We start from the raw sequence: 14,364 nt of genomic DNA on the forward strand, positions 1-14,364 counted from the left end.
CTGTGCCTTAACTCCATATACTCGCCATAGCCCCATATTTTTTATTTATTCATTTATGGGATGTGGGCATCGCTGGCAAGGCCAGCATTTATTGCCCATCCCTAATTGCCCTTGAGAAGGTGGTGGTGAGCCGCCTTCTTGAACCGCTGCAGTCCGTGTGGTGAAGGTTCTCCCACAGTGCTGTTAGGAAGGGAGTTCCAGGATTTTGACCCAGCGACGATGAAGGAACGGCGATATATTTCCAAGCCGGGAATATCCCTTAATACCTTTGGTTAACAAAGATCTATCAACCTCAGATTTAAAATTAACAATTGAGCTAGCATCAACTGCCATTTGCGGAAGAGAGTTCCAAACTTCTACCACCCTTTTTGTGTAGAAGTGTTTCCTAACTTCACTCTGCAAGCCCAGGCTCTAATTTTTAGGCTATGTCTCCTTGTCCTAGACTCCCCAACCAACGGAAATAGTTTCTCTCTATCTACCCTATCAGTTCCCTTTAATATCTTGAAAACTTCGATCAAATCATCCTTTAATCTTCTAAATTCCAGGGAATACAACCCTAGTTTGTATAATCTCTCCTCGTAATTTAACCGTTGGAGACCAGGTATCATTCTAGTAAATCTACGCTGCACTCCATCCAGGGCCCATCTATCCTTCCTCTATTAAATCTTCCCTTAACCTTCTCTGCTCTAAAGAGAACAATCCCAGCTTCTCCAGCCTCGCCACATAACTGAAGTCCTTCATACCTGGTACCATCCTAGTAAATCTCCTCTGCACCCTCTCCAAGGCCTTGACATCCTTCCTAAAGTGTGGAGGTTTACCATAACTTCCTTGATTTTGTACTCAATGCCTCTACTTATAAAGCCGAGGATCCTCTGTATCTAACCCGTGCTATACCTGCCCTGGGAGTGTTTGATGGGACATGTAGAGGGAGCTTTACTCTGTATCTAACCCGTGCTGTACCTGCCCTGGGAGTGTTTCATGGGACAGTGTAGAGGGAGCTTTACTCTGTATCTAACCCGTGCTGTACCTGCCCTGGGAGTGTTTCATGGGACAGTGTAGAGGGAGCTTTACTCTGTATCTAACCCATGCTGTACCTGCCCTGGGAGTGTTTGATGGGACATGTAGAGGGAGCTTTACTCTGTATCTAACCCGTGCTGTAGCTGCCCTGGGAGTGTTTAATGGGACAGTGTAGAGGGAGCTTTACTCTGTATCTAACCCGTGCTGTACCTGTCCTGGGAGTGTTTGATGGTACAGTGTAGAGGGAGCTTTACTCTGTATCTAACCCGTGCTGTACCTGCCCTGGGAGTGTTTGATGGGACAGTGCAGAGGGAGCTTTGCAAACTCAGTGTGGGGTAGTTTCACCCCAGCCTCTACTGAGCACAGCACACCCTCCTCAGCCTCCACTAATAATGATGTGGAGATGCCGGTGATGGACTGGGGTTGACAATTGTAAACAATTTTACAACACCAAGTTATAGTCCAGCAATTTTATTTTAAATTCACAAGCTTTCGGAGGCTTCCTCCTTCGTCAGGTAAACATTTACCTGACGAAGGAGGAAGCCTCCGAAAGCTTGTGAATTTAAAATAAAATTGCTGGACTATAACTTGGTGTTGTAAAATTGTCCACTAATAATGGGCTTTAACAAAGTTCATCAAAGAATTCGTTTTTTTTTGTTAAAGTACACTTTATTGAAATCAAGCTTCTCGCAGGAAATTCCAGTGATTAACTTTTTGATAGGTTAACAATTTTTAAAAAAATCACACTTTAGTTTAAAAAAAAACTACTGGACAGGTTTGTGGGATTAAACGCATCCTTGCACAGTACAAATATCTGCTCAGCAGATGAAATACTTTGATAAGCAGCCTGCGATACCTTCCTCTGTGTGTCTGATTTAATGGGCCAGATTTTGCTGGAGTGGGGCATCTCGCAACCTGCCCCGTTAGTTAGACATTTTTCTGCACCCTTCAGCTCCAAGAATTTTTTGCGCAGTAACTTGCTGGAAGTGCGAGCTGATAATGGGGTGGCAAGGGCAGTGGGACATCTGGGACCTTAGTGAATGACGGGACCAACAGCCTATCTCCTTAACCGGTGAGATTTAAGAATTGGGAAAGAAACAGAGGAACGACGGAGAAGGAAATCGGGTGAATTAGGTACAGAAAGAGAATTAAAGAGAGGGAAAGAAAGATTGGATTAAGAGAGAGAGAAAAAAGAGACAGAAAGAAAAGATAAGAAAAAAGATTAAAGTTTTTAAAATCTCTACGAAGAATTGACTACCTGCAGGAATGAGACTCAACAGTTTAAATTGTTCCCTTTCTGGGCCAGAGAGATTGATTGGCATTGCATTAACAATTATCATGTTGTTAAAAAGGTCCTTACACTGTTAATTATGAGCCCTAACTTTCTGTGGCGAGTTTAATGGGCAATTAATGTGCAAATCCAACAAGTTCTTAAAAATAACAGGGAGGTTGAGGGTGCGATGCAGTTTGTGCAAAGCAAACGGCGTAAAATTGACCAGCAAGTTCTGGAGATTTGCAACTCATGGCGTATCTCGTCTTCCCCTAAACTCGCTGGCCGGTTTGCGCATTAATAACGGCCTGCACCGTTAAGATGGCGCTATTTTTCCAGCAAGATCCAGCCCATTGAATTGTTGTTTGCATCAGTGTAAAGGCTAATTCCATGATGCTGCTCGCTGATCACATGGGCCAGGGAATCAGGGCTAACATTTTGTGTTCCCCTAAATCCACCCCACGCTCCCTCCGAGCGTAGCTTTTCCGTCCGGGAGTATTGGGATTGCCAAATTAACCCTAAAGGTGCTTTAAGGTAACAAAACATCCCGAAGCTCTTCACAGAGGCAATAAATAGACACAGCTGTGCTGGGCAAAGGTTTCGGAGCAGGTGAAAGCCAACACACAGAGGAAAGTATCAGCGATGCCTCTTTCACCACTTCCATGCAACCTGGAGTCCCAGGAATGCACTGGAGTGAAAATTCAGTACAATCTCCACATCATCATTTGCAGTTTTTCAGCAGTAAGACAACCATTTTTTTTTTACAGGTAATTCCTTTCATTCAGAAGTCAATATCTCAGAATTAATTCTCCTCCTGTGGCCTCCTCTGTTCCCGGGAGGCTTGTGTTGTTCAGTCACCTCCCTTTTGAACCTCAACAGCAGCAGCATAATATTCACGAGCAGCAGGCTGGATAGGAGCAGATTCCACCGCTCAATCACAGTGTTAATATATATAAGATTTTAAAACAATACTGTTAGATAACCCTGTCCTTGAAATTATGTGGAAATAATGCACAGAAGGGAGTGATATTCAACTTGGGGATTGGGGGGTGGCTCAATACAGGCAGTAGTGGATCCCACGCCCGTTAGACACCCCGCCCGATTATCCTTTGCATTGAAGTTAACGGAAAGGAGAATCAGATGTCGCACTATCGCCCGCTTTGTGCCCCGTCCCACTATCGCCCGCTTTGTGCCCCGTCCCACTGTCGCCCGCTTTGTGCCCCGTCCCACTGTCGCCCGCTTTGTGCCCCGTCCCACTGTCGCCCGCTTTGTGCCCCGTCCCACTGTCGCCCGCTTTGTGCCCCGTCCCACTGTCGCCCGCTTTGTGCCCCGTCCCACTGTCGCCCGCTTTGTGCCCTGTCCCACTATCGCCCGCTTTGTGCCCCGTCCCACTATCGCCTGCTTTGTGCCCCGTCCCACTATCGCCCGCTTTGTGCCCCGTCCCACTATCGCCCGCTTTGTGCCCCGTCCCACTATCGCCCGCTTTGTGCCCCGTCCCACTATCGCCCGCTTTGTGCCCTGTCCCACTATCGCCCGCTTTGTGCCCCGTCCCACTATCGCCCGCTTTGTGCCCCGTCCCACTATCGCCCACTTTGTGCCCCCACCACAGTTGAATTTCACTCCCAAACTCCTGATGAGTTCATCTGAAATGACTCTTGTTATTTTAACAGAGGTGTTGACCCATTCAATGTAAAGGGTTAATCGCTCCTTTTAGTGCGATGGGCTAATTCATTTCATACAAACAAGCTCTATTCATATATTAATGCCACACAGGGTCATTTCTGCGCTGTTGCACGTAAACAGCGTGAATATTGTTCCCCGATTTCAACAGACAATGCTTGTCGCCATCAGTGGTGAAATGGAAAGCGAACCGACTCTTCAAAACACGATTCTTGACCATCGGTCAAACAGCCTTTTTTTCCCCATCTCCAATATTGTTATAATTAATAAGTGAAAGTGTTCGGCGAAAATGGAAAAAAGAATTCATGATGTTTCTCCCCGGGATTTGCTCGCAGTAGTGTCTTTAATTCCTGAAGACTCCAGGACAATCCTGGAGGGCTGACAAAAGGACCTTCATCTCAGGGTGAGTATAATGTGGGGGGGGGGGGGAGGAGGTGCGGGGGTTAGTGAAACAAGCCGCCTCACACCTGGGAATCTGTTGTACAGAATGCTTTCACTTGGCCATTCTTCGAGAAATGCCAGCATGCATTGCAAATGGTTCTGTGAGAGAAACAATTCTCCAAAAATACACGTCTCCAAAAGGCACCAGTACATCATTTTGCACGGTCCTTGTTCCAGTCTTTCTTTGAATGCTTTTACCTTGAAGTGCACGATAACAAGGTTGAGAATCCCCTCTCATCACCTCATCCATCCGACTCAGGCCTCTGTGGCGCCCAAATGTTCCAGTTCAGTAGCGGAAGCTTTCAGAGGCCGTGATGACGACCTCTTGCGTCGGAATCCTTGCACGATCTGTTCGAACGTCTTGCCTTTTGTTTCGGGCACCTTGAAGTACGTGAACAAGGTGAAACCAAAGAGCAGCCCGGCAAAAATGGCAAACACGTAAGGTCCACATAAATCCTGCAGAGGGAACATGCAGAGAAGGTCTTAAAAAGGGGAAACAGTCAATCGGCCCCAATAAGATCAAGTCAAACATGATTCCAAATTTTTAGTTGAGTCATAGACCGATAGAAATTTACAGCAGAAGGACATTTGGCCCATCATGTCTAATGCCTGCTCTTTGATAGAACAATCTAATGCTAATCCCACTGTCCTGCTCTCTCCCCATAGTCCTGTTTCAATCCAAAACTAATCCCACTGCCCCACTCTCTCCCCTTGGCCCTGTATCAATCTCAAACTAATCCCACTGTCCTGCTCTCCCCCCATAGTCCCGTATCAATCTCAAACTAGTCCCACTGCCCCACTCTTTCCCAATAGCCCTCTTTCATTTCCTGCTTGAAATGTTTATCCAATTTTCCTATAAAAGTTACAATAGTTTCTGCCTCAACCTCTCCCTGTGGTAAAACATACCACCCTCCAACAACCCTCTGGGTAAAGAAATTTCTCTGACCATCTCTTCTCACTCTCTAATCGAGAATTTTAAATTGATGACCCCTCGTCACTGACTCCCCAGACAACCAGAGCAAATAGTCTTTCCCTTTTCACCTTATGAAAACACTTCATCGTTTAAAAAAATTTCCATTAAATCTCCTCTTAGCCTTCTCTGCTCCAATGGAAATAGTAAACAATTTTACAACACCAAGTTATAGTCCAACAAATTTATTTTAAATTCCACAAGCTTTCGGAGGCTTCCTCCTTCCTCAGGTGAATGGTGTGGAAGGAGGAAGTGACTTTGTCAGGTGTGTGACTCACCTGACGAAGGAGAAAGCCTCCGATAGCTTGTGATTTTCAAATAAAACAGTTGGACTATAACCTGGTGTTGTAAGATTCCTTACATTTGCCAATGGAAATAGTCCTAGTAGCTCAAATATCTTCCGACAACTATAGTTTCTAATCTGTAGACCACTCTGGTGATTCTATGCTCAACAGAAACAGGCCATTCAGCCCAACTGGTCAATGCCAGTGTTTATGCTCCACACCAGACTCCTCCCCCCGCTACTTCATTTAACTCTATCAGCATAACTTTCTATTACTTTCTCCCTCATGTGCTTATCTAGCTTCCCCTCCAATGCATCTATGGCTTTAATGGAGTTCTGATGTGGAGATGCCGGTGATGGACTGGGGTTGACAATTGTAAACAATTTTACAACACCAAGTTATAGTCCAGCAATTTTATTTTAAATTCACAAGCTTTCGGAGATTTTCTCCTTCCTCAGGCAAATGTTTCAAGATCTCCTTGAAGCCTACGCATTTATACATATTGAACAATAAAACATGGTGTTTACAGACTGCCCCTGCAACTGCCCGTTGCCAAGGCAATCACCGTGTTCAGACAGAGAGGTGTTACCTGCAGAACCTCCGAATACACATTCAACAAAAAAACAAACAGGGAAAAAAAACAGAGAAAAAAAAACACAGAGAGAGGCAGAAACATCCGGAAGGCAGAGAGAGCCAGCAAATGACCCATTATATTAAAAACAGATAACATTTGTTCGCTGGTGGGGTAACGTGTAGCGTGACATGAACCCAAGATCCCGGTTGAGGCCGTCCTCATGGGTGCGGAACTTGGCTATCAATTTCTGCTCGACAATTTTGCGTTGTCGTGTGTCTCGGCCTTCGAGACACACGACAACGCAAAATTGTCGAGCAGAAATTGATAGCCAAGTTCCGCACCCATGAGGACGGCCTCAACCGGGATCTTGGGTTCATGTCACGCTACACGTTACCCCACCAGCGAACAAATGTTATCTGTTTTTAATATAATGGGTCATTTGCTGGCTCTCTCTGCCTTCCGGATGTTTCTGCCTCTCTCTGTGTTTTTTTTTCTCTGTTTTTTTTCCCTGTTTGTTTTTTTGTTGAATGTGTATTCGGAGGTTCTGCAGGTAACACCTCTCTGTCTGAACACGGTGATTGCCTTGGCAACGGGCAGTTGCAGGGGCAGTCTGTAAACACCATGTTTTATTGTTCAATATGTATAAATGCGTAGGCTTCAAGGAGATCTTGAAACATTTGCCTGAGGAAGGAGAAAATCTCCGAAAGCTTGTGAATTTAAAATAAAATTGCTGGACTATAACTTGGTGTTGTAAAATTGTTTTTAATGGAGTTGTAATGGGAGTTGAAAGTGTCCCATTCTGGGAAGCTAGAGGTGGAGATTGGGGTGGGATCACATTACACCTGATCCCAAGCCCTTTTTCCCATTTATCAGAATTTCCCACCCATTTGGGGACAGACGGGTGGGTGCATGTAAATGCAGAAGGACTTGATAGGTCGGAATTCTCACACTTGGTTGTGAGGGATGCCTGCGGGTTCGTGGTGTCCAGTGTTGCTAAGGGCATTGCAGACTCTTAGGGCGTAAGTTTAACATAACTCGCCCAACGGGAAACTGACGCGATCGGATTGACTGCCTGTTTTACACCTCGCCTGATTTTACTTTCCAAGGAAGTCAACGGAGAGTAAAATTAGGCAGGGTGTAAGGCCGATCAATTGGGTCAGCCACCCGCTGGGCGGGTTAGGTTAAAATTACCCCTTCTCTTATATCCACCTTGGTGATATTGGTCACTGTGAGCCTTGGACCTTCACCTAGTCCTCTCAATATAAATCAGCACCATGGGCAGCCTGTTGTTTGCTCCAGTAATATATCGGTATCCTCACTCACACCAAGTCCCTGTTCACCCATCACCCGCTGTGCTCGCTGACCCACATTGGTTCCCGTTCCAGCAACGCCTCGATTTTAAAATTCTCATCCTCATGTTCAAATCCCTCCATGGCCTCGTCCCTCTCTATTTCTGTAACCTCCTCCAGCCCTACAACCCTCTGAGATCTCTGTGGCTCCTCCAATTCTGGCCTCCTGCGCCTCCCCAATTTTAATCGCCCCACCATTGGCGCTGTGTCTTCAGCTGCCTAGACCCTAAGCTCTGGAATTCCCTTCTTGAACCTCTCCACCTCTCCACCTCTCTCACCTCATTTAAGGTGCTCCTTAAAACCTACCTCTTTGACCAAGCTTTTGGTCACCTGTCCTAATATCTCCTTAGATGGCTCGGTGTCAAGTTCTATCTGATAATGCTCCTGTGGGATGTTTTTACTACGTTAAAGGCGCTATATAAATGCAAGTTGTGTCAGAGTTTAACAGTGCCAGGTTTTAAGGTGTCCTTTAGTGTGTCAGAAAACCCTGATGGCCATAAGTGAATACTCGAGATCCCATCCTAGTGAATAAGGGCACTTTAAGATACACATCTGTATTGTCTCTTTTCTCAGATGACACAGCGTTGAAAAGCCGGGTCGTAAATCCACTTACCGCTATGTACGGGAAGCACATTCCCACGATGAAATTACAGGTCCAGTTGCAGAAGCCGGCAATTGTGATGGCAGCCGGCCGCGCCCCCTGGCTAAATAACTCGGCTACGATAAACCAGGGGATCGGGCCCGGCCCAATCTCGAAGAAGACTACGAAGGTGAAGATGGCCAACATGCTCAGGTAACTCATCCAGGTGAACATATGCTGAGGGAAAGGAAGCACAAGGCACTTACAATCCAGGAGATACAATAACAGGTGCAAAAAAAGATTTACAAGAACGATACCAGAACTGAGAGGTTATACCTATCAGGAAAGACTGAACAGGCTGGGGCTCGTTTCTCTAGAAAAGAGAAGACTGAGGGGTGACCTGATAGAGGTCTTTGAAATTATGAAAGGGTTTGATAGGGTAGAAATAGAGAAGATGTTTCCACTTGTGGGGGAGACCAGACCTAGGAGCCATAAATATAAGATAGTTGCTAATAAATCCAATTGGGAATTCAGGAGAAACTTCTTTATCCTGAGAGTGGTTAGATTGTGGAACTCACTACCACAAGGAGTGGTTGAGGCGAATTACATAGATACATTTAAGGGGAAGCTGGATAAACACATGAGGGAGAAAGGAATAGAAGGATATGCTGATAGGGTGAGATGAAGAAAGGCAGGAGGAGGTTTGTGTGGAGCAAAAACACCGGCATGGACCAGTTGGGCCGAATGGCCTGTTTCTATGCTGTAAATTCTATGTAATCCTATGTAAGGGCAGCTGCAAAAACAAAGGTCAAAGGGTAAAAGTGACCCTTCCACCATCCGCTTTGGCCTTCCCATAATCTCTCTAAGAGAGGTAAACTGCAGGCTGGTCAGGCTGAAGATCCCAAGGTTGGAAACTATACACAATTTTCTATCCCTTGATGCAAGGCTCTGATCTAAGCTCCCTCATTGATTGAATACCATTCAATCTATGCTTGCTGGGGCCCACTTAAATTTAAGGGAGAGTAGCAGCAATGATCTGAAGATTCTCAGCCTTTTAGGCCTATCAGAGACTGCAGCCTACGCAGCTAAATGTGTGACAGCCAGATTGACGGGTGGGGAGGTCTCTATTATGTGATAGTCCCGAGAAGCTGTGCTAACTTGGGCGGGCAGGAGGGAATTTCGCCAGGGTTCCAGTCCCTCGCCCCACCCCACCTGCATTTGCCTGCAGTGGCCAGTGGTGGGTGGGTGGGGGGAGAGGGGAGGGGTGGGGTGGAGTGGGGAGAGAGGGGAGGGGTGGGGGGTTGGGAGGGGAGGGGTGGGGGGAGAGGGGAAGGATGGAACGAGGAGGGGAGGCGTAGGGTGGAGCAAGGAGAGGTGAGGGGTGGGGGGAGAGGGGAAGGGTGGAGCAAGCAGGGGAGGGGTGGGGTGGAGCGAGGAGAGGTGAGGGGTGGGGGGAGAGGGGAGGGATGGAGCGAGTAGGGGAGGGGTGAGGTGGAGCGGAGCGAGGAGAGGTGAGGGGTGGGGGGAGAGGGGAGGGGTGGAGCGAGTAGGGGAGGGGTGGGGTGGAGCGAGGAGAGGTGAGGGGTGGGGGGAGAGCAGAGGAGAATCGAGCTCTTTAACTCTGGCCACGATGTGGCGCATGTGGGCAGAGAGGCCTCTCAAGCCTCACCCAGGCCACAGGCTCCATGTGCGTGCCTGGTCAGTGAGCGCTGCCAGGCCATTCGACCGTGGGAGGGAATCCCACCCTCACCAGCCAACCACCAGCCAACCACCAGCGGGGTCACCGGGCATCGGATAGGAATGGGAACCCCAGCTGATTTTTCCCACTTCCTATCCCAGGGGCACTGAGCCTTTGTTAGGGCACTAACAGTCCCCCTTCTCTATGAATGATCTGGAAGCTCGGGTTTGAGGTATGTCTGTATGATTAAGGAACTATTAAGGTTGGTTTTTATTGCCACTTTAAACACCTGGGTAACCTGGGAGAAAATCAGTAAAAACCGGTTTTGATTCATAAAATTGCTGAAATGCAAGAAAAGAAATAAGCGACTGAAAGGTAGTGCTCGAAATTCCAATAGCACGCTCACCTCGAAGTCAGAAGGTCGTGGGTTCGAGCCCCACTCCAGAGACTTGAGCACAAAATTTAGGCCGACACTCCCAGTGCAGTACTGAGGGAGTGCTGCACTGTCGGAGGTGCCGTCTTTCGGATGAGACGTTAAACCGAGGCCCCGTTTGCCCTCACAGGTGGGTGTAAAAGATCCCATGGTCACTATTCAAAGAAGAGCAGGGGAGTTCTCCCCGGTGTCCTGGGCTAATATTTATCCCTCAACTAAAATCACTAAAGAAAACAGACGATCTGGTCATTTATCACATTGCTGTTTGTGGGACCTCGTTGTGTGCAAATTGGCTGCCGTGTTTCCCTACATTACAATAGTGACTACACTTTAAGAGTACTTCATTGGCTGCGAAAGGCTTTGAGACGTCCTGAGGCTGTGAAAGGCGCTATATAAATGCAAATCCTTTCTGCGTGACGTTTACAGGCGGAGTGAGTGGGGGGAGGTTTGAGGTGTCTGTCTCCTGATGGTTTTTTGTGCTCCGATCCCACTCACCTGCAAAGCCATCCCAACCGTCATTAAAACTGCACTGCAGCACATTCCTGCCAGTCCAACTATGTACAAGGTCCGACGGCCTGCATGCTCCACCAGAAATACCTAATGAAGGACACAAGTCAAGTCAGAGGAATCGTAACACGTCCAGTCTATAAGCAAGACACGAGTGATGCTGCTGGTTCTCATGCAACAAACCCAAGATTCCATCTGTTTCTGAATTTGGATCTATTTATCTTTGCACAGCTTGCCTGTATTTCCTTATTTTTTCTTTCCCCCTTCCCCCCCGCCCCCCCCAAACCCCTGAAGCTGTGGACTCGTGCTGAGGGCTGCTTCCAGAGGTGCCAATACCTGGTCCAATCTTATGGAACATAGGAACAGGAGGAGGCCATTCAGCCCCTCGACCCTGCTCTGTCATTCTATTAGACCATGGCTGATCTGTACCTCAACTCCATTTTTCCACCATTGCCCCATATCCCTTGATACCCTTACCCAACAAAAATCTATCTATCTCAGTTTTGAAAGCTCCAATTGATCCCCAGTATCCACAGCCTTTTGGGGGAGCGAGTTCCAGATTTCCATTACCCTTTGTGTGAAAAAGAAGAGCAAAGGACTTATTATCGTCTAGCACAATTCCGAGAGCTATTAAACAAAAGGCAAAGTACTGCGGAAGCTGCAAATCTGAAACAAAAACAAAAAGTGCTGAGATACACTCAGCAGGTCAGGCAGCATCTGTGGAGAGGGGAAGGTAGGGTTAATGTTTCAGGTCGATGACTGGCTCTGACTCCTTGCTGAGGTACAGTTCTATGCGCACTGGTTGTTACAAACTGGATAGCCAGGTGGTGAAGGATAGAATACTAGAGCCTGGTCTTCAGTTGCTTCCAATCCTTTATTCACAGAGCTCTTCATTACCCACTCCACACCCTCGATAAGCTCTCATATAAATGGATACAAGAGTCCCCAATTGATACGCTCCACCTGAATACAATTAACACTAATTGATATAAATCATATGGATACAATTAACATGGAACACCTTCAGTACTAACCCAAGTGACCCGACTTCATATGTGAGCCTACACAAAGAGTGTCAGCAAGCTACTTGACCATTGTGGGGGGGGGGGTCATGAAAACCAAACCGGCAGCTTTCTTCACCCGATGACCACACCTCTCCACTTTCTAACAGAGATCTCTGATTAGCGGGAACATTGGCTGACTTTTCTCCCATCCCTCCCAGGGCCATTGAGACCAGCTGTAGACCCCCGACACTGCCCCAGCTGAGAGCAGCTAACTCAGCACAGACTAACAATGAAACCTGTGACTTCCCTGGCCTGTGCACGTACCATTTGAGCCTTTATGGTAGTGTTTATTGGATTACATGTATCAGCCTTGGCTCAGTGGGTAGCACTCTCGCCTGTGAGCCAGAAGATCATGGGCTCAAGCCCCACTTCAGAACTTAAGCATATAATCTGGGCTGACACTTCAGTGCCAGTACTGAGGGAGTGCTGCACTGTCAGATGTGGCGTCTTTCTGATGAGATGTTAAACCAAAGCCCTGTCTGCACTGTCCAATGGATGTAAAAGATCGCATAGCACTATTGGAAGAAGAAGCAGAGGAGTTGTCCTGGCCAATATTTGTCCCTCAACCAACAACAGATTAATTGGCTGTCTGTGGGACCTTGCTATGTGCAAATTGGCTCAGTGTATCACAACAGTGACAGTACTTCATTGGATGTAAAGCGCTTTGGGACGTCCTTAGGATGTGATAAGGAGCTATAAAAATGCAAGTTCTTTCTTTTATTAATGGGGAAGGATCCCACAAGGATATGTTTTCTGACTACTTACTGAAACCACAGTGAAGATAGTGTTGACTACTCCGACTCCGATTGTGGCATATACCGGGTGTGAAACACCAGCCTGGTGGAAAATAGCTGTGGAATAGTAAAAGATCTAAAGGGAAAAAGAAGAAAAAATTATAACAAAATATAAGAGACATCTGTTACTGTAGCAAACAGTGCGTATGGGAAGATCTAACCAACACTACCATATCCAGAAGGAGCCTCACCAGTCGAGATTATGATCTCCTGCCCTCTCGGTTTAGGATCACAATCTAAGGTCCTTTCTCTTGGACTCACTCACTCGAGAGTGAAAGGAGGCAGGAATCATAGAATGATACAGCACAGAAGGAGACCATTCGGCCCATCGAGCCTGTGCTGGCTCTTTGAAAGAGCAATCCAATTAGTCCCATTCCCCCGCTCTTTCCCCGTAGCCCTGCAAATTTTTTCCCTTCAAGTATTTATCCATTTCCTTTTTGAACTCTACAATTGGGTACGGGATCCTGGGCTTTATAAATAGAGGCATAGAGTACAAAATCAAGGAAGTCATGATGAAGGTAGATTCAATCATGGCCTTCAAAAGGGAATTGAATAAGTAGTTGAAAGGTAAAAATATGCAGGGCTACAGAGATAGGGTGGGGGAGTGGGACTAGCTGGATTGCTCTTGCAGTCGATGGACTTGATGAGCCGAATGGCCTCCTTCCGTGCTGTAACCTTTCTAAGATTCTTCTACGATTCTTATTGAATCAGCATCCACCACCCTTTCAGGCAGCGCATTTCAGATCATAACACTCGCTACCTAAAAAAATTTTTCCTCAAGTCGCCTTTGGTACTTTTGCCAATCACCTTAAATCTGTGCCCTCTGGTTCTCAACCCTTCTGCCAATGGGAACAGTTTCTCTTTATTTACTTTATCTAAACCCTTCATGATTTTGAACACTTCTATCAAATCTCCTCTCAACCTCCTCTGTTCTAAGGAGAACAACCCCAGCTTCTCCAGTCTATCCACGTAACTGAAGTCCCTCATCCCTGGAACCATTCTAGTAAATCTTTTCTGCACCCTCTCTAAGGCCTTCACATCCTTCCTAAAGTGTGGTGCCCAGAATTGGACACAATACTCCAGTTGTGACTGAACTAGTGTTTTATAAAGGTTCCACATAACTTCCTTGCTTTTGTACTCTATGCCTCTATTTATAAAGTCCAGGATCCTCTTTAACTGCTTTCTCAACCTGTCCTGCCACCTTCATAGATTTGTGCACATTTACCCACAGTTTGCTCTCTTCCTGCACCCCCTTTAGAATTGTACCATTTAGTTTATATTGCCTCTCCTCATTCTTCCTGTCAAAATGTATCACTTCGCACCTCTGTGTTAACTTTCATCTGCCTTATGTCCGTCCATGCCACCAGCCTGTCAATGTCCTCTTGAAGTCTATCACTGTCCTCCTCACTGTTTACTACACTCCCAAGTTTTATGTCATCTGCAAATTTTGAAATTGTGCCCTGTACACCCAAGTCCTAGTCATTAATATGTATCAAAAAAAAAGCAGTGGTCCCAGCACTGACCCCTGGGGAATTACTCCTATTCTCCCTGCTCTTTCTCCATAGCTCTATAAATTTTTCCTTTTCAATTATTTATCCAGTTCCCTTTTGAAAATTACTATTGAATCTGTTTCCACCGCCCTTTCAGGCAGTGCATTCCAGATCAGAACAACTCCTCATCTCCCCCTCTGGTTCTTTTGAGAACATGATGAGATTGGGGTTAT

At 46.6% G+C, this 14,364-nt stretch overlaps 1 protein-coding gene across 1 annotated transcript in view; it reads right to left on the minus strand.

The window, feature by feature from the left end:
- Positions 1-1,664: 1,664 nt before the first annotated feature.
- Positions 1,665-14,364, minus strand: part of slc2a2 (solute carrier family 2 member 2) — a 58,396-nt gene continuing 45,696 nt past the window's right edge. Inside the window, exons 8-11 of the mRNA XM_067994866.1 lie at positions 12,613-12,717; positions 10,772-10,873; positions 8,199-8,402; positions 1,665-4,864 (exon numbers count right to left, since the gene is read on the minus strand). Of these exons, the coding sequence (XP_067850967.1) occupies positions 4,664-4,864; positions 8,199-8,402; positions 10,772-10,873; positions 12,613-12,717 (612 nt within the window). The 3' untranslated portion in view covers positions 1,665-4,663. The remainder of the gene's footprint in view (positions 4,865-8,198; positions 8,403-10,771; positions 10,874-12,612; positions 12,718-14,364) is intronic.

The sequence above is a fragment of the Heptranchias perlo genome, chromosome 13 (assembly GCF_035084215.1).
Source record: "Heptranchias perlo isolate sHepPer1 chromosome 13, sHepPer1.hap1, whole genome shotgun sequence".
NCBI classification, from domain to species: domain Eukaryota; kingdom Metazoa; phylum Chordata; class Chondrichthyes; order Hexanchiformes; family Hexanchidae; genus Heptranchias; species Heptranchias perlo.